This window comes from Molothrus aeneus, chromosome 3, assembly GCF_037042795.1.
Source record: "Molothrus aeneus isolate 106 chromosome 3, BPBGC_Maene_1.0, whole genome shotgun sequence".
In the NCBI taxonomy this organism is placed as follows: domain Eukaryota; kingdom Metazoa; phylum Chordata; class Aves; order Passeriformes; family Icteridae; genus Molothrus; species Molothrus aeneus.
The window spans coordinates 82125185-82144929 of NC_089648.1; the positions used below are offsets into that span (position 1 = coordinate 82125185).

At 34.1% G+C, this 19745-nt stretch overlaps 1 protein-coding gene across 2 annotated transcripts in view; it reads right to left on the reverse strand.

Moving 5' to 3' along the window:
• The window catches only part of SNTG2 (syntrophin gamma 2), a 211107-nt gene that overhangs the window by 15650 nt on the left and 175712 nt on the right, over window positions 1-19745 (reverse strand). For both annotated transcript variants that reach the window (XM_066545865.1, XM_066545866.1), the window contains 2 exons: window positions 11929-12000; window positions 8275-8484 (listed from right to left, as the gene is read on the reverse strand). In XM_066545865.1, the coding sequence (XP_066401962.1) occupies window positions 8275-8484; window positions 11929-12000 (282 nt within the window). The remainder of the gene's footprint in view (window positions 1-8274; window positions 8485-11928; window positions 12001-19745) is intronic.

Sequence of the window (19745 nt, forward strand, 5' to 3'; positions counted from 1 at the left end):
TGTGTTCCTGTAGGAAGACTGAGGTGAACCTGTAGGTTCAGCTATTTCTTGGCAAGACAGATAATGCAGTAGTGGATGGCAACTCTTGGCCATGGCATTCTCTCTGTGATATGAACCTATGGCTCAAGTAAACCTGACAGAAGAAAAGACTTGCTGCCCTCTTTGCTGAACAGACAGACAATGGCTTAAACCTACAGCGAGCAAAATGGATGCAGGAGGAAAAAATCTAAGGGTAGCAACTAAGAAATAGTTATCTTCTAGCAGGGAAAATTCAAATTGTGTTCTTTAGCGTTCGCTTATGTCAGAAAGAGATTGTGCTTCCTCCTGTCTGTGTCTGAAGAATACCTTCATTGTTTTGCAGCAACTCATTTTTCCATAAGGAAAAGCAAGAATCAACAGTGGCTTCAATGTTAAGAGTTTCCCACATATTTTCCTACATTTCCTATATGTTTCCTACATGTCCCAAGCATATTTTCATAAACCTGAGGCAGATTCTCAGTGGTAAACACAGTAATCAAGCTGACACTGCTTGATTTAGTAGAACCAGTGGACCACTACTGGCTTACTTCAGCAAAGACAACGACTTCATTCTGATGCAGTTTGTTATTATATAATAATAAATATTTTTTTTCTCTGGTGATCTGTAAATTCTGGAATTTCACAGTTGAGAAGGGAATTAATCAGAAATATCATCAAAAGACATTTCTGAGTACACAATTCAATTGTGAATCAGTGGCATTTTCACTGGGATTTTCTTCTGCCTGATTCTTATAAATGGTGGGTGGAGAATTATAGGGAACACCAAAATTAAAACCATAAAATCCAGCATCAAAATTCTAATTTTACTCTATAAATTCTAATATTACTCTATAAATTTGAAGTTCCATGACAGTAAATTTCTAAGATAATATTACTCTACAAATTTGAAGTTCCATGACAGTAAATTCTTTGCAGCAAATTCTTGACAGATTTAAAAGAATCACAGAATGGTTTGAGTTGGAAGAGTTCCAAAATGGGCCCACTCACCACAGGCAGGGACACTTTCCAGAACACCAGGCTTGTCAGAGCCCCATCCAACCTGCCTTGGACTCCTTCAGGGATGGGGCATCCGCAACATCTCTGGGCAACCTGTTCAGTGTCTCACCACCTTCCTGTATAGAATTTATTCCTAATAAATTCTATGTAATCCAAACATGCACTCTTTCATTTTAAAGCCATTCCCACTTGTTCTATCACTATTTGCTCTTGAAAAAGTCCCTCTCCAGCTCTCTTGTGGTTTCTTCCTTATTCCAGTCTATAAGATCCTCTGGAAAATAAAAACAAACCTAGATTCCCATGACAGGATTTTTATCAGAATATTTGGATTTAGAAATAACTATATGTAATATAAAATTATTTAGATTTATTCTTTTTATATAAATAAATGTAATTTTAAGAATACATTATATTTTCAGAAATAATGGTCATTTTATATTAATCATGTCAAAAATACAGAATATAGAAACAGGTTTGAGTTCAATAGCCTTGAAAATTGGTACATTCACTGTTTTAAAAGTTCTAATAAATGCATTGTTTGATTTTCATTTGTCATGTGAATTGTTGAATTATTAATAATTATTGAAAATGTATTTACTATTAATCTGTATGGTTCTCAGAACCTTTCTTTGTGTTAGAGAATGGTGAGTTTTTTGCATCAGTGTGGAAATGAATTAGAATCTAACACCGTTTCTAAAGGTGACCAGTTAAATTGAAATTGTAATTGTAATAAGCTTTCTGTGCATAATGAAAACAGTCTAAAACTTAATTGTGTAATTAAACTGAGTGCTTCTTGTAACAAACTGGAGAGTATCTTTTAATGACACTATAAAATCTCACCTAATCTACATGCTATTTAATATTTCGCCTGAGTATAAGGAGAATATTACCTTCGCTTAAATGTTTGTCTCAGAAATTAGTTCTGAATTTAGCTTGTGGTGACATTTCCATTCTTAAAGGGACTCCTACATATAACTCTGTTTCATATATGCTTGGCAATCATCACAGAATAAAAAAAAAACCAAAAACCAAAAACTTGGCCAACTGTATTTAATATTTTTACAATTCAATACAGTATTTGCAGCTCGCAAGGCTTAAATTGTGATCAACCAATCATGATTTATTCAACCTCTCAGGTCACCATGAAGAATTAATAAAATCATAAATGTCCAATAATGGATCATAGAAATGACAATTACTTCCTATCGAGATCACCTAATTTCTGCAAGGTTTTCTTTATTTCAGTGGAATTCTTTTGGCTCAGTCTCCGAGGGTGGTTTAGTCTGCTATTTCTGCAGGACCACTAAATTCCCAAAGATGCCCCAAAACGAGTGTGTTTGTTTTGATGCCAGCCTTACTGAGAAAGTCAAAGTTCTGAGAATCTCAGGAGTCAGGCAGTTGGAAAACTTAAGTAAGCTGTGGTAGAGAAGTGAAAACATAACTAATCTCTGACCAAGTTCCAGTGGGGACATAGTCTTTAAAATCTATTCTGATTACATCTAACTTGAATTGTAGTAAGATTATTTCAAAATGCCACTAGTGAATGACTAGAAAGCACATTTTGTATAATATTGCAGGAAGGAGACACAGGAACTGAACTTCTTGTAGGCTGTCTTGATATGAATATCACAAACTCTTCCGTTTTCTCTAAATCCAAAATCTTCAATTAAACTTGTACCTTTCACGCTAAAAAAATAGTTTCAGAGTGAGCTAATTCCACATTTCCATGTAGCTTGGCTTCCATACGCTGGGAATGCAAGGAATCCATAACCCTGACCAGCATACATCACTATTTATATTGGTGACTTGTTAAACACTCAGCATTAAGCAAATATGAAGGCATGTTGATAAAATATGCATTGAAATTCAGTTTACAAAAAAAATTATTTAGAAGCCATTTGAGTTTCTATGTAAGGGATTTTCTCCATCTGGCTCCTAATTTTGAAACCATGAGGAATTTATAGTTATCTCCAGAGGACAAAGAATAAATGCCTAACTAAATTAATTTTAGCTCTTTCTTGAGCTGCTACAGATATGGGAGCTATTTATCCATTAATTTTGTGAAAATGTGAAGTCTTAAAATATCAGTGCAATTTTGTGCAGTTCTTTCTTTTTGATCTTTCATCATTATGTGGTTTTACATATCATAGAAGCAACTATGTGATTTAAAATATAAATACTGCTTTTCATGTTATGAATCAATTACTGGTTGTGACTGGTTAGTAAGTAGCATGTATGCATACAATCACTATTACACTGTTATTTTATACAATATAGTCAACTGAATGCTTTTAAAGGGAAATTATGACCAAAAAAAAGTGGTTTCCTTGAAATGTTGTTGAGGTCAATTGGAAAGAACTTATTCACTTCTCTATGTCTTAAATTAATTGTAGTGAACCCTTTAAGAAGATTTTAAACAAAGATAAGCATCTAAAATCAAGTAATGGTCTAGAACAAACAGCAAGCAGGTGTTGAAATGAGGAGGTTGCACTGATTATTTCCTGAGCTGAGAAGGAATGATGAGAAGGAAGCATTACATGGACAAGTTTTATAAAAGAAACTTTAAACCCATAAATCTTTACTAGAAAGCCAAGAGGTGAAAATCAACACCTGTCAACAGTATTTTGAAAGGATTTGTACAATGAACAATATCTATTTCATGGAAAAAAAATTTATTTTCTCAAATGAACATATTATGAATACATTAGAAATTAATTCAAACTGATGTACTAGCAAAATCTATGACAAAATATTATAAAGAAATTTAAAAGATGGATAGAAGAGAGGATACCAAAGATAACCAGGACCAGATAATTAATGAAAAATAGTCCATCAAGCAAAAAGGCAAAGACATATAAAGCTGAGGAAAGGTTATTGAGTTAACCATTTCTTCAAAATAGTTATGTGACTTTTTGGTTGATTGGTTGGTTTTAATCATCAACAACATGATTGCTGATTCCTTATGTACTTCGTACCAATCCGCCAGAAGAAGACAGAGTGTCTAGGGGGAAATGTTGAAGTGGAACAGGAAGATGGTGAACTAAGCATTGTGCAAGCTATGTCACTCTCATGTCTGTCACCTTTTTTAAGCATGGAAGACTCAAGTTCACAGAGGAAAACAGTAACTAGCTGGAATAACTAATATGCAAAAGCAATTAATTGTTGCTTACAAAACAAAACAAAATTATCAATTGTGCTTATCTATTATATAATTTTTAGGAATTTTCATCATGGTGTTTTAGCAGCACAATATTTGTAGAAATAAAATTTAAAGTCTAATGTGGGAATCCCATAGAAACGAAGCTCTAGGTCTGCATGCACAATTATTCCCAATAATTATTTTTGCTTTATCCAGGAACAGACATAATCTGTCTGAGAGCAATTCTGAGTCATATATGCAGCATCAAGAATCCTTCTATAGAGAATGGTTTGGTATTAACTTCTCAGAAAATAAAGACATATTAAAAATGCATACAGAAACATAAAACATCCACAGTATATGTGATTTATGTTAACTGATTTTAAAAGAGGGAAAACACAGGAAAAATGCATCATACGTTTATGTTCATTATAAAATTATTTTGGATTTCCAATTGTGTTAACTGAAATAAGTTGGAACATTCATTAATCTTCATTTGTTTACTTTGCTTGCTTTATTTACTATGATTTTATTAGTATTTATTTATTTGATTTTATTAGTATTACTTTGATTTATAGTAATGTATATTCTTCACATGAGGAGCCTGTATCATTCCAGGAATATGAATTTTGCTGCTAACATTTTTCTATATATATTCATATCCCTGACTTAAAAAAATAAATAATAATTGTATTTCAAGGGTTTATTTCTCTGTTGATATTAGTCACTGAATCATGGAACAAAATGGAAAGAAGTTAACTAGAAGTACTTACCTTTAAGCATGGAAAATAATGAGGCACCAAAACTTCTTGATTATTCTGTTATAACTGAATAGGATCCAGCCTATTTTAATTCTTGGAGTAACTCACATTAAACAAATATTTTGTCCAAGCAACGAAAATGGTTTCAATACAGTAGGTTATTCAGCTGTATGAGGATTGGAAAGAACTTGCAGCATCTTCATCACAACTGGAAGTATGAAGGGAAAACTTTCTTTTGTGTTAGAATTGCTAGTGAGGAGAGTATGCAACCATGTCTTATCACTATATACCCACCGCAGGTACTTTAGAAACACTGTGGTAGATTATTTTCCCACTGCATGTTTTTTTTTCAGTCTCCTGATACTTCTTTCATTTGTAAAGAAGATTTCTCTCCTCTATCTTCTTCCAGCCATCAAAAAAAGCTGACATGTACAAGGTTTCAAGATGACAAAACTGTTGGTCCAATTTTTCTACAGCTGATGGTAAAATACATTACTGTCACTCTTTCCTCTGTCCACTATTCCAGTATTCTCCTCCATCCTCCTACTGAACACAACTGATCCAAATCATCCCTTTGAGATGTTTCTGCATTAATTTAATAACCATATCCAAGACTCAGATGAGTCAAAATAATTTCCTTTGGAAAAACTAGTCTGAGGCAAAGCAAGAATACTGATTTAGAAATTAAAAAAAGACATCATTGAAAAAAATGTGGAATAATATCCTATGCCACTGACAAGACCAAGCTGAAGGGTCAAAGAATTAGTAAGAGCTCTGGAAAATGTACTAGTGTCTTATTTTTGAAGATTTTCTGCACCATAAAAATCTTGGAAAAAAAAAAAAAGAAAAATTACCTAATATGAGCATCCTTTATTCATCTTGCACTGTTTAGGATGTTCCATGTGAAACAAGCATTCATGCTGGGATTTGCAGGAGATTATTTAACTACAATATATGACTGAGAGGATTTCATTGCCTATCTTCCACTATTGCAATGCTGACTTTTATTACCAGCCTCATGGAAATACTTTTCAACAACACTTTTTCTCTCTTTCAATTGCCTTTCTGCCTCACTTCTCCTGCATTTTTATTGCCCCCATCTATCCAAGTTATGCCATCAGCAACTACAATAGTTTTTCTAGGAAAAAACCCCATGTATTTCTAGTACATGAATTCTAGTACATGAATTTCTAGTACATGAATTCAACATCTGTTTGTTTGTTATCATTGTCTGCAAATAGATTAATTTCACCAGGGTCACTGAATTTCAGAGTTTCTTGGTAAAATTTTTGTAAACAATTGCAGCTAGAAATAGGGATTTAAGATAGCTAAAAGGGGAGCAATATTGTGAGGGGTGTTTCTTCCTGCTTTATTGCATTCTTTCTGTCATCTACTGCTGCTGCCATTTTCAAAAGAATTGCAAAAAAATGACACAACACCAGCAGATAAAATTCAAAAGGACCACTGCACCTTAGCATTTCTCTTCATAGACTGTGTAAGGACAGAATCTTCTCAGAAATACAGCTCTGATTATAGAAACACCAAATAAAAAGGGTATGTACAGGAAAGCGTTAACAAAAACTCATAGGCAAGATCCTAACTACACTCGACATCAAACAGGACCAAGCTCCATTTAAATAAGAATGGCTGAAATGGCACAATGCAATCCAACAGCTGCCATGAATCTTGCCCAATCATTTATGAATAAAAAATAATTTCCAAAATTCTCCAAAAGAAAGAACTTTTACAGACTGACATACCAGTGAAAAGCTTGAATTTTCTGGGTACTGGAATGCCAGTTATTTTTCTAGGACTTGAAATATTCTATGTAATATTAAATTGCACCTCATTCATGCTGCTTTTGACATCATTCTGAAAAGAAAGGCACTCACAACAGAATTTATGCTTTGAATGGAGAAAGAAAATAGTGCAGTAAAAAGACTTTTCACTGCTGGAGACTGACCATAGTACTCTGAACTCTACTGACATAGTAGTTTACAGTAAATTTGGATGTGTCCAACCATGTGAGAGAAAATGCAGACATAGGAAACACATATGGAGACTTGAGCACTGTAATCAAGATTTTATTTGAATTACTTTCCTGGAGGTTTCAGATAGGTTAAACCACAGCTGCAGGACATTTAATGTCTTTTGTGTGAAATGAGTCTAGATGACTGATTCAAATGACAAAAGATCATTCCACAAACAAAGAATCATTCCTTAATTTTAAGGATGTAACGGAAAGGCAAGCTTTGAGATTTAACAATAAATATTCAGAAATTTAATCAGATAAAGAGCCAGCTAATCTGCACGCTTGTTATACTTAATTTCAATTATGTTATCTGGTTTTATATGGATAATATATATAAGGATCAATATTTTCCTGAAGAACTGCATTCCTTCTCAGGAATTCAGTATTAGGAACTGTTACAAAATCTTTTTGTTCCTTCATCAGTCTAAAGAGACAATTAAGTACCTTGTAAGAACCCAGAAACCTGTTTAGAATCCCAGAGATTTGGAAATTTAGACAAGCTGATTAACCACCTACGACAGGACTCCTGCTCCTTGCAAGTCGTGTTAATACAATGCTGTGATCCACTGTTCTCAGTGTTTCGAATGTCTTTAGGAGGCTCACAGGGCACTGGAAACCTGAGCACACCAAATCAAGTTTGCATTTGTGTTCAACTGTACAAATATATTTTTAATTGGAGGAGGTCTATAGTCTCAATGAATACACTCCCATAACGTTCATCCAGTTCACTTGAGAGTATGGATCTAGATTTACTAGACAGCAGAAAGCGAAAATCTGCTGTTTAATTTTGAGAATTCAAGACTATTACAAACTTCTTTTCACTTTTATACTGTCTTCAAACTCTTCCAATGTTAACAAGGACAATCCCAATTCACAATTAACAATATAAGAGCAAAATATTTCTTTGAATACAGAAGCATTATGTAAACCATATCATATTTACCTTATGTGAGAGGAAAATTAGCTTTCTGGAAGAAAATGTTTAAGTTGGACTAAATAAACTCCTGAGAGTTTTCCAGTGGTAAAATATATTAATTTCCAGTTTTTAATAATCAAGGTGAAATTACAAAGTATTACTTTCAATTTTCAATCTGTCATAACATGCTCATTGACTGGTATTACACAGTCATTGACAGAAAAATATCGATGTGATGATGAAGCTTTCAGAACTCTTCATTGTATTAAATGTACTCAGATCCTTAGTCATGGAGGACATCAATTGAATGAAATTATTAAACATACAAATAATTCAAAATCTTTTTATACTTATTTTGCAGATTAAATGACTTAAATTGTTCGCTACTTACCCCTGTTCTTTGAACTTCCAAGAAAATTGCTCTTTGGAATGATTTCTCCCACACTGCCAATTCACTGCCCAGCTCTACGTTGAAATAGTGGCTCTTGCCATGTCCAACCATAACACTGAAACAATATGGCCTCTGGTCTTCAAGATCAAAGTCCTGGTGAATACCTAAATACAAGTTTGCTTGTAGCCAGCAATCATCAGCAAGCCAGAGCTGAAAGATATGTTTCAGTATGTGATTCTTCATCTGGCAAAACCAAATAATTGAAGCAACACTGTCTTCTGTAAGTGATGGGTATTTGGATATACTACGCCATTATGTCAACAATTGTGTTGAAGAAATGTTCTAGGAGTTAAATAATTATGTCAAAGACAGCCTCTCTCTTTGCTTCTTATTTGCTTTATTCCCTATCTTTTAATCCAAGCTACTCCTGCAGCTCCAAAATACTGTCAAAATTACCTAAGGAAAACATGTATAATTTAAAGGAAGTTTGTACAAATACATTGCTTACAGTGAAAAAAGAAGGAAATCCCTGAGTGTTTCAACACATTCCAGGAGCTGTGTACCAGCTCTACAGGAGACTAGCATTATTCCATTCTACTTGGATTCCAATACGCTAAAACCCAAGGAATGCAGTAATTTATCAAGCACCCCACGGCTAATTCTAGAAATGACAACAGGAGTATGTCCTCCAATAGCTGTCAATGCTGTTCTTTAACTACAAGGAGACTGAAACAAGATCCTGCCATCACCAAGATAAAGCAGAGAAACTTTACATTAAACTTTCATAATAAAAAATATACCTGCAATACAATGTTTGGTGAATGTAAACAAATTAATACAAGAAACTTCCCTACTATTTCAAGACTTATTGATTAACAAAATATAGAGGAAAATAAAACTAAATTAAAAAGCTGCAACTTATACATCTAAGTGCTTTCACAGCTTGAATTTCCAAATTACACATATTGTTATTTTTCTGTTTTTCAGATAGAATCCTTCCCTATCCCCATTTCTCTGTGATATCATGGGGCAGAAAAGACTGAAACCCCAAAATAATTAGCAATGATTCATGGGGCATCTTGGGCGCACCACATATTGCCACCAGGGTACAAAGCACTGTGTTCTCAAAATTGGCCCTGCTACTGCCTGAGGAGAGAACAGACTTGATGCAGCTCAGTTATTTTACCACATTCCTTTGCACTGTTGAAAAGGAAGTTGAACAAAATTCCTGCATATATTCTGTTGTTCAGCAGCTATGGAGTGACAGGTATTACATCTGCTTCAAGACTCAGTGCTGCATATCATGGCTTTTAGACTACTATACTAGCATTTTTTTTAATTTTTCATGTGAATATATGAGAAAATAAGAAAAAATAAAATGTTTTTAAGACAAATGACTTTTAAAAATGTACAGGATTACAGTAAGAGTTTGAATTATGAGACAAGCTGTAAGAATAAACACATGCAATGCAAGACATTACATTTCAAATAATCTGGCTGTTACCACCAAATGAACAGAAATATGCAAAGGCATATTATATATATGAATTTTAATTCACATATTTGTGTATTTATATTTATGTATACATACATCCAAATCTAAAATATATCAAACATTCTGTTTTAAAATTTAAGTTCCATATTGGATTGATATTTTCCCTGTTTAACTCTTGCATCATAATAAACATAGATGAGAAGTTTACAATTAGGTGTGTAACAAGAACACTTCTCCTTAAAATCCATATTTTGTGAGAAGATACAAAACACACTCTCCCACAGTTTTGCACTAGTTCTAACCAGCTTCTGAAAATCCTTAAGAACCTCCTCCCCAAATGGCAGCTTTTACAACATAAGTGTATCATATCTAATGCAGAAACCTTAATCTCTTACAATTTTTTGGATTTGTTCTGTTTGTTTCATTGTCATTTATACCAAAGAATCAACAGAAAAGAGGTTAAGGGGTTCAGTTCAAGCTTTTGCACTTTAGCTTACGTATTCATGAAGACTGGCAATTAAGCATTCGTTTATTAAAATGTCAAGAACATTAAAGAGTTGAACCATGAGTAGTTTATTTCCCAACTTCTTTTTCTTAATGAAAAAGTATTGGAGAAGCTGCAGGAAGACAGAATATCCTTGAAATTACCGTAATATTCCAGGAACAACTGAGTTTTAGCAGTACCAATTATAGGAGAAAAACCAAAACCAAAACCAAAACCCAAGCCGCAGGAAAATCTTCCCAAAAGGCTTAATGTCTATGTATTTCATTGGTGCCTGACTTATTTATGAGCCAAAAGTAAAATTATAAAAAATATGAAAGAGAGTAAATAAATGATCTGTGACGGAACATCTACTTTTTGTTGGTATGTTAGTGATGGGAAGGACCTGAATGTGCCCATATGTTCCCAGCTGGAGACACGGTCACACAAAAATAATGCCATGACTACAAGAATATGCCTCTCCTGTGCCTCTGGAGCTGAGCTCTATTCCTGAACTCCAGGACTACTGTTTTCCTGGCATGGCAGTGCCAAAACACTTCCTTCCCATGTCCTGAATAGCCTGCATCAGAAAAAAACCCAACAAATAAAAAAACCCCTACAACACAAAAAAACCCCTACACACCCCAAACAAAACCAAAGCAAAACCAAAGCAAAGCAAAGAAAACCAAAGCAAACCAAAGCAAATCAAAGCAAACCAAACAACCCCCACCAAGACCAAATCAAAAACCTTAAGCACTTTTGCTTCAATGCAGGATCTGTTACAGGTAATAGCAACAACCTGCCTTTCCACCACATCAGTGTGTGGTCAAAGAGAAACAGCAGAGAAGGGCAGCAGCTGGTGAGAACTAAAGATGAGCTTTAATTTTTCACTGAAATACTATTTTATCTGAAAAGATAGGTTTTTTGGTCGGAAAATATTCTTTACTCTCCTAGACAAATAGGCTCTCACAGTAGCCTTATCTCACCTGCAAAGGTTTTGTTTTAGTTGCAGAACAAAATTAATCTATCTGATGCAATTTATTAGACAATATATTCCATAAGTCAATTATTTACATGAAGTGCTAATGTTTTGATGCAAATCTCTAATTGGAACAAGCTAGACAGAAAACACAACTTTTTCTAGTTGGGGGAAAAAATTAATTCTATGGGAAACAAACCTGACATGTTTCCCTTTATAAAGAAAAAACCACTACAATACTTGATACAACAATCAATACATATGATACAACAAGGATATAAATTTATATTTTTAATTTCTAAAATGAAAATACCTTTATATGGATCAAGAATTACAGCAAGAGTATTTTTCATCATGTTTGCTTGATAATCTGACCCACTAAGAAAAAACTAATATCATTATGCTTATCAGTGTGTCTCACTGATGCTTCATATTGAAGTATCATATCCAGCTCTAATACTGAAAACTTTCTTCAATAAGAAAACATGTTAGTAACTTGTTCACTTGGAGCTTAACCCATTTTCCATATTTTCTTATACTTGTACAGCTAATGCCTTAGGAATTGCAAATAGCTTTTTATAAGAACAGATGAACTATTTGAATACTAGTTATTCCTAATTAAGATTAATTTGAGCTTATCATCAACAGGAAAAGGTTAACTTTACTAAATAAAATCACTGGAATTGTTGGTAAACCTACCTTGTGAATTTTAAATAGAACCTCACAGAGGTTATAGATTTTTTCAGCTCGTACCCAGTCTAGTGTGCTCACCTATAATATAAAAAAATAACATTTTTTATTTGAAAATCATGTTCAGATAAAAAAAACCTGAAAATATTTCACCCATCATTATTCTCCTGGATTTTTTAAATACAGGCACATCACTACATTTAATATCCAGCATTTAGAAGAGACTGCCAAATAGTATTAATTTTTTATGGAAACAGGAATTAAAAGGTGTTAAATAATTTACTTTTTCTTTTCCTAGTATGATGGAAATGTCTTTGTAATCTCTGTGGTTAGTTACATAAGCAATTTTATTTCTCAAGATGCTAACACAGAGAACTCAGTCTCAAACACAGTCATTCAGCTTCATGTCTCAATATGAAAAAAATCTTACAATCAATAGATCAAGATGTATTCCCAAATTCAGTTTTGAGTTTACATGCACTAGGGAGGCAATAACACAATATTTATTGTGTTATTGCCTCCCTAGTGGGAGGCAATAAAACTGGAAAAGGACTATGTGACTGCAATATTTAAAATCAAGGAAAATATCAACTGTGTGCTCAACAATATGAAAACACCTGTATTTTCTTTTCTTTTGATTTCATTACCTAATCCTGTTGACATGACAGGCTGTTAAAATCTGAATAGCAAGAATGATTGAAGTTTTTACCAAAATTCTACTTAATGATATGATGTGATAATCTGTTTTCTTTTAAAAACAGTACCCAGCCTACAATGTTCAAAGGAAAAAAAAAAAAACTCACACGGAGGAAAAACTCAATGTGGATATGTATCATTTTTGCTTATATGTTTTAGTGCAAAATTCTAGCTCTTGGGGAATGCATAGGAGTGGCTGCATAGATAGATGAAGGATTTGACTAGGTTGCACCTCTGAGGCTTTTGGCATATGCAAATAAGTATTTTGGTAACTTTAATACTAACTTGAATAATTTAAAATTCTAGGGCTTATACAGCTTTGTCCTATTCCCACATCCCAATCAAAAGGAAGAAAGCAGAAAGAATAAATTAAAACAATTACCATAAAGAAAAACTTTTCCGTCAAACATCTGGTTTATATGAATGAAACTTAACTAGAATAAACTATGAAATTCAATCACATATTCTTTTTCTCTGTGTTCAGAGTAGCACATAATTCACCTTTAAAAATTTAGTATTTCTCCTGATGATTTGCATGGAGATATCAACATGTTTTGGTTCTTTTAAAATTTATTTTATGTTTAATTTTCAAGTGTCTTAAAATTCTAAGCTGTTAAACAGAATTTTAATAACTTGATGAGATTCCACTCAACACTTACAGGACTCTAATGGGACTTCTGTTAGTTATGAAATGTAACTTCAGAGTCCTTTGGAGGAATAATGTGAACTTGGTGTTAGTTTCGTTCTAATCTTAACAATCTGAATTAATTCTTAATAATCTAATTACTAAGAATTAAATCTAATAATCTAATCTTCTTCCAACTTCTCTTAGGTTTAGATTAGGTTTTTTTAATATGATTAAATTTAGATATTATGAATCACCAACTGAAATGGAACTGAAGAACTCTAGAAATTCTAGCACCACATCTTTTCAGGATATAGAGGGACTCACATTCTAGGATTCTCCATTTCATGTTTTCTATATCTTAACAATCAAATGGCAAACATGACTTGAACACAATATGTCCACTAGAATATGTAAAACAGATTACACACTTTATTTTACTATGAGAAATGTCTCAAAAATTAAAGCTCAAAACATTACATACAGGTCATTTTAAAGCTACATGATAAAAGCACATAGTAGTACTTAAACTTTTTCAAATTTAAATCTGATGTCTGGTTTAGAAAAGAAATGTAAAGAAATTCTAGGTACTAACTTGTCCTCCCATCCCTTTATAAAAAGGTAGCAATTTTTAAGGACACCTTTCTATTTTTTAGGTTTCCATTTCTACTTATCTTCTTGTAAGTCCATTCAATATTTTGAGTTTTGCAATTTAATTATTGTACAAATAAGAAATAACCTAAGTTTTGAAACAACTGAAACAAAGGACTTATAAAGTTAATTCATAAAGAAATGTACATTTTAACAGGCTCACAATAGAGTAAGCACTGCAGGTCTTTGATTAATCTTATGTCCAGGGAAATACTTTGTACTTTGATGGCTGTTTTGAAAAGAGAATAATTAAATAATACATGTTTTGACCCATTACTGTTGATACTCCAAAGGGATATTCATGCTTCTTCAAAATAAGGTTTAGAGTAGAATGGAGGCTAGTTCATTATTTGGTCTTGAATTTTTCAAAGGGAAAGGATATTTTCCATCTCAATTAACAGCAGGAGAAGCCTTTATTGATGTAAGTGGCTAAACATAGAAGCATAGGCACTGATTCATTTGCTGTTTATGCCACTGGCTTTGGTGACATAGGCTATGACCTGAAAGCTGTTGAGATATGAATGGACTTTCATTTGCTCATATAATTTGTTTTGATTCCTGAAGATTAATTTTAACTGTTGGGGATCTTTGCACTATTAATGATGGATGAAGGTAACACTGCTGTGCCATTAAATTTACTGTGAGTACTTCAGATTTCTTCCCATTATTCCACACATCTCTTTCATCTTTTGATGCTGTGTAACCTCATATGACTTTTTCAGCAGAGGCAGGTAGTGATAGTGACAACTGCTGTCACCTATATAAGTCAAGGTTTTCTTTACCTGTGTACGTCAGAGAAAAGTTACCATACTTAGAGAGTGAAACAGTCTGAATACCACTGTGTGAAAAGTGCTCAGAACACAAAAAACATGTTGAGAGGAATTTTAAGGAGGCAAAATAAACATGTTACAAATGAATACTAGAATCTAAAAAGACAGCTGACATTATTTATAGTTTTATCAGCACTATCATAGCATGTCTAAGTTTAAAATGTTACTGTTATAGACTGCTTTACTTTTAAAACCCCACAAATAACCATATACTCCTAGTCAAGAAGAAAAGCTGGAAATAATCAGGAAATTTCATGAAAATTGCAATATCCTTCATTTGATTTAAAGAATATTCAAGTTTATTGCAGGTTATCCATCATCACACATGTAATTACTGGGTAACAAATACCTAAGATAAATGAGATACCCAGGTATATTTCTTAGTCAATAAAGTAGTTTTTCCTCATTATTTCCCCTTGGACTTGTTCCTGCAGGTATTCTATACATTGCAATTTCTTGGCATGACAGTGTTATTATTTTATGAAGCATTTGACAAAACATTTCAAACAGCTCCATTCAGAATAGATGACTCAATGAGACATGCTTGCATTCATATGAATTTAGTTCAGACAGTTTCAGAGTGTCAAAATGCACGAGAGTTTTAATTAGCATTCAGTAAGCCTCTACTTTAATTCGTGTTCATCTACTATATGAATTTATGACCAAGAGGAGCTGAATGTTGTTATTTATATTATTGGCAGACCACCTCCATAGCTAACCTAGTGTAGTATGTGTTGAGTACTTGGTTCTGTAGACATTTAGCTACATTAATCTTTTCAGGATTAATACATTGCAAAACATTGCAAATGTTGCAAAACTAAGACATTTGTAAACTCACAGGTAACACTGAGCTGATCAGAAAGATAATAAGACCAAACAGGGTTACAAAAAATAGGAATCTGAAATTAGAATTCTAAATCTCTAATGAGAGACTAAAACAGGTACATAGTGTTACAAAAGTTCCAAGTGTTGCAGAAGTACTTTCTACTTTAGCATGAGTTTTTGCAATTTCTTCATGGTTTAGAAACAGGCATTACAGTGGAGTTCTGAAAATAAACAAACTGAAAAAATCTAGCTTTACATAGACCAGGTGATCTCATAATCAGTTCAAACTCCTATTCCAAATATACTTACCTTTAAATATGTGAGTTAATCGTTGGATTTTCTTTCAAAAGTTATGATTTAAAATTCAGAGAAAACAATTAACTTAAACTCATTTTGACACACAAAGTAAACAACTAGCTCATAAAATTACTCCCTATAAGAGAACTCTGCAATCATAAAATAGGTGTTGGAGTTCTGGATGCTGAGACTTTTAGACTTTCTGTGCTGACAGACTCTGACTCCCAAGAGAGCACTGCATTTGACCTGAGGCTGTGGAGAAGGCTTCCAAAATTGATTGATAGCACTGTGATTACGGGTGTGTAGTTTCATTAGAAGTGTGTAACATCACAGGGTGTAAAACTTAAGAGTTTAAGGTTTTAGAATATAGTAATATATATGGAGAGAGAGGGAGGTTTTAGAGCAGAGGCTGATCCTTCTTCTTTACCTTCTTCCTTCTGCATGGGTTTGGGTGGTATTTTGTAATTGGACAGAAAAGTCTGCATTGTGGACTTTGAGTGATATGTTATTGGGTTAAAAGTGAACATAATTTAGGTGCCATTTCTTTAATTGGATAGGTTAGCCTTAAAAGACCTTGTAACAAATGATAGCCATTTTGCACCTTGTTAGTGAAATACTGCAGAACTCACTGCCTGTGAGACTGTAACACAGATAAGAAAAAATAAACACCTAAGTCTGAACACAAAAAATAATCTCGAGTGCCTTCAATCCTGACCTCAACAGAGGCAGAGAAAAGAAGCCAAGAACTGGCAATAGGCATAAAAGACTTTTGTGCCTGCTCAGAGATCACCACTAAATAAAGAAATATGGTGTGAATGTAAAAGAGAATCATACTTCAAAAATCACTGAAATCAAATTAACATAACATACTCTTGGACTTTCTCTGAACACAGAATCTGATTCTAGAAGTCTCCAAAGCCCCCCAAAATATTAAAAATATTTGAATAAATGTAAAGGAAAAAAATTAAAGTGCTGATAATATTTATTACTGGAATACAGCAAAGGCTACATTATCTGAGAATTCAGCAGAATCATCCAACCTGCCTAGAAGTACTAAAAAGGTCTAAGGAGAAGACGAAATACTTCTAGGTAAAGAGTAATTAATTTCACTGGTCTTTTTACTCCTTAATGAAAAAAAAAAAAATCAATAATTTTTTTTTTAAGATTATTCTAGTACTTACTAGAATAACTTACATGACAGCATTAAAAACACTGCTTGTCTTAATTACATTGTGCAAGCTTCTCTATACTGTCAAATGTGGAACTATTTCTGTTACTTTCACTATATTCTTCTATTTGTTCTTTTCTTAAAATTACAAACAGCCCATGCAGCGATTTTCTAGCTGCCTTCATGTTAAATCACATCAGTGCTATTTATTTAATCACATTAAAAAAGTTAGTTTTGCAATTAAGGGTTACACAACAGATCTAACTTTATGGCTACTTGAATACTTTAATGTAAAAATCATAATGAACTATAAGGGAAACATAAAAAAATCAAACAGGAGAAATCTCCCTTCCATGTAGCCCATATTCGATAAAAACATTAAATTAGTTTCTGGAAATTTTCAACAATATAAAAAGTAGTTTGATTTTGAATGATAATTTAGAATATTTTTTTGCCTCAATCTCTTCTGGGAGATGAATTTAGAACTTTTCCAATATCTGAAAATTGACAGGAATTTTATAGCTGCTTTTAGAATGTAATAAAATACTGCTTGTATATTAAAAATGACACAAGAATAATTTCTATTGGTTCAGTGGTGTTTTTCAGGTATTCAGTTTTTAGAAATGGGTCACATTTCTAATATAGCAGTGTGTAGATGAAATCTATAAATTTCTTAAATACAATCAGTTAAGCTACTTCAGGGATGCATAACGACCCATCTCTGTTAATCACATGATTCTTGATATTTACTTCTGTGGTGAAGCCTCTACATTTCTGGAATCACCATCTGAGATATTGTAGAAATAGCATATAAATAGAATATTACTTGCCATAGTGATTTATTTCATAGTACAATATCCACTTTTTTCCACAATTTTCTTTATTTTTGCTCATATATAACTATGTTTTCCATTCTTATGAAAATTAGCAGCTGTATTTACAATCACATCATCTTTTACACACAATGAAATAGAAAGAGTGGAAATTGTACTACATCCTTTTACAAGCAGTTGTAAAATTATGGATAAAGATAAGTGTCGAATTTATAGGTCATCTGCTCTGTGCACACTATATTGATACACTGATATGCAACTGATTTAGAATAAAAATAGCAATAGCAACATCTCTGAAATAAAACACGTTAAACTTGTATCTTCTGAAGTTCAAGCAAGTTGAAATATTTGTATTTTTGTGAACAATCTTTCTTTTTTTTTTCCTGCTTAAAATAGTAAAAAAACCAAGCCTCAGTAGGAGAAATGATAAGACCAGTAGCATCAAATATCTCTAAAAGCAGTGGAAAAGCTTTATGCACAGTTTTCTCGCGGTACCAGTGTTTCCAGCTACAGAGCTGGGACACGCGGCACAGAATCAGTGCCATGGGAGCTGTCCAGGGTCTGTCAGGGCAGGTCCCAACTCATGGTCCTGCAGTGGATTGACCTTGTCACACAGTCAAACACCCACACAGCCGCTCACTAACTCCCAGTCACCTGCTATGGGATGGGAGAGACAATAGGAAGAGCAAAATCAAGAAAATACATGGGGCAAGAAGACAACAGTTTAAAAAGTGATGGAAAGGGGAAGAAACCAATTCATGCAAAGACAATTGCACACTGCTCACCCCAAGCAGAGCAATGCCTAGCCATTCTTCAATCAGTGGCTACTTTTGAAGACCACATCCCCATTTTTTTATTGCTTAGCATGATGTTTCATGGTACAGGAAATCCCTTTTGCTCTATTTAAATCAGCTGTCCTGGCCGTGCCCCCCCCAGCCTGTCCCAGCTCCAGCAGTTTGCTGGGTGAGCAGAGAGAATGGAAAGGCTGCACCAGCCCTGCTCAGCATCAGCCCAAACAGGGCTGTGTTAGTTCTGCTTTAGCCCCTGGAAGAAACCACTGCCACACGGGCTGCTCTGAAGTGGTGTCCTCCATCCCAGCAGGGCCCAGGCAGGAGCACGGCAGCCATGGGGACTGGGGCAGCCCCAGCTCGGGGCACCAGCCGTGTCCCTGGGAGCAGTGACAGGCTGAGGCTGGACTGGACACGGGCCCCTGGGTGGCCCTGACTTGTGGGACCATGGCTGGGCAGGGCAGGGCTGTGGAGCCCAAGACTGGCCCTGCTGCACTGCAGGGCTGCAATGGGATCGTGGAGTGAGCCACATGGAAGGGCATCAACGAAAGCCAGGGCTGGAGGTGGCCTCAGGAGAATGATAATCAGCTTCAAAGTGTGGCTTTAGATCCAGGTTTGAAGTCTCCAGATAGGAGGTTTCTGGAAACTGTGAATTTGGTCTTTAGTTTTGGGGGGGGGGGGGGGGTTGTCCCTTGATGAGAGACATCTGGGGAATGTTAAAAGAGCAAGAAAACCGGTCAACATGTTTTATGATTTATAGACTCTTTCACATTTACTGGTGCATCATAGTATTGAGGTGGCACAACACATTGATCAAAGGGATCCCCATGGTTCATTTTTTGAAAGCCAAGGCTCCTACAAAAAAAAAATTTGTAAGAGGATAATAGATTATATCAAGTAATTTCTACTACCAGTCACCCCCACTTGTCTGTTCTTAGTGGATTGCTGAAAATGGTAAATGAAGTAGTTTATCCCAAATTGGTACCATATAGATGTACAATTTTAATTATATCAAAAATGTGTCTTAGAAACAGGTCTGAAGACAATAATTTAACTTTAGAGGGGAAAATAATTCATTTGGTGTGTTATTTATTTGTTTAATATTTCTGGATA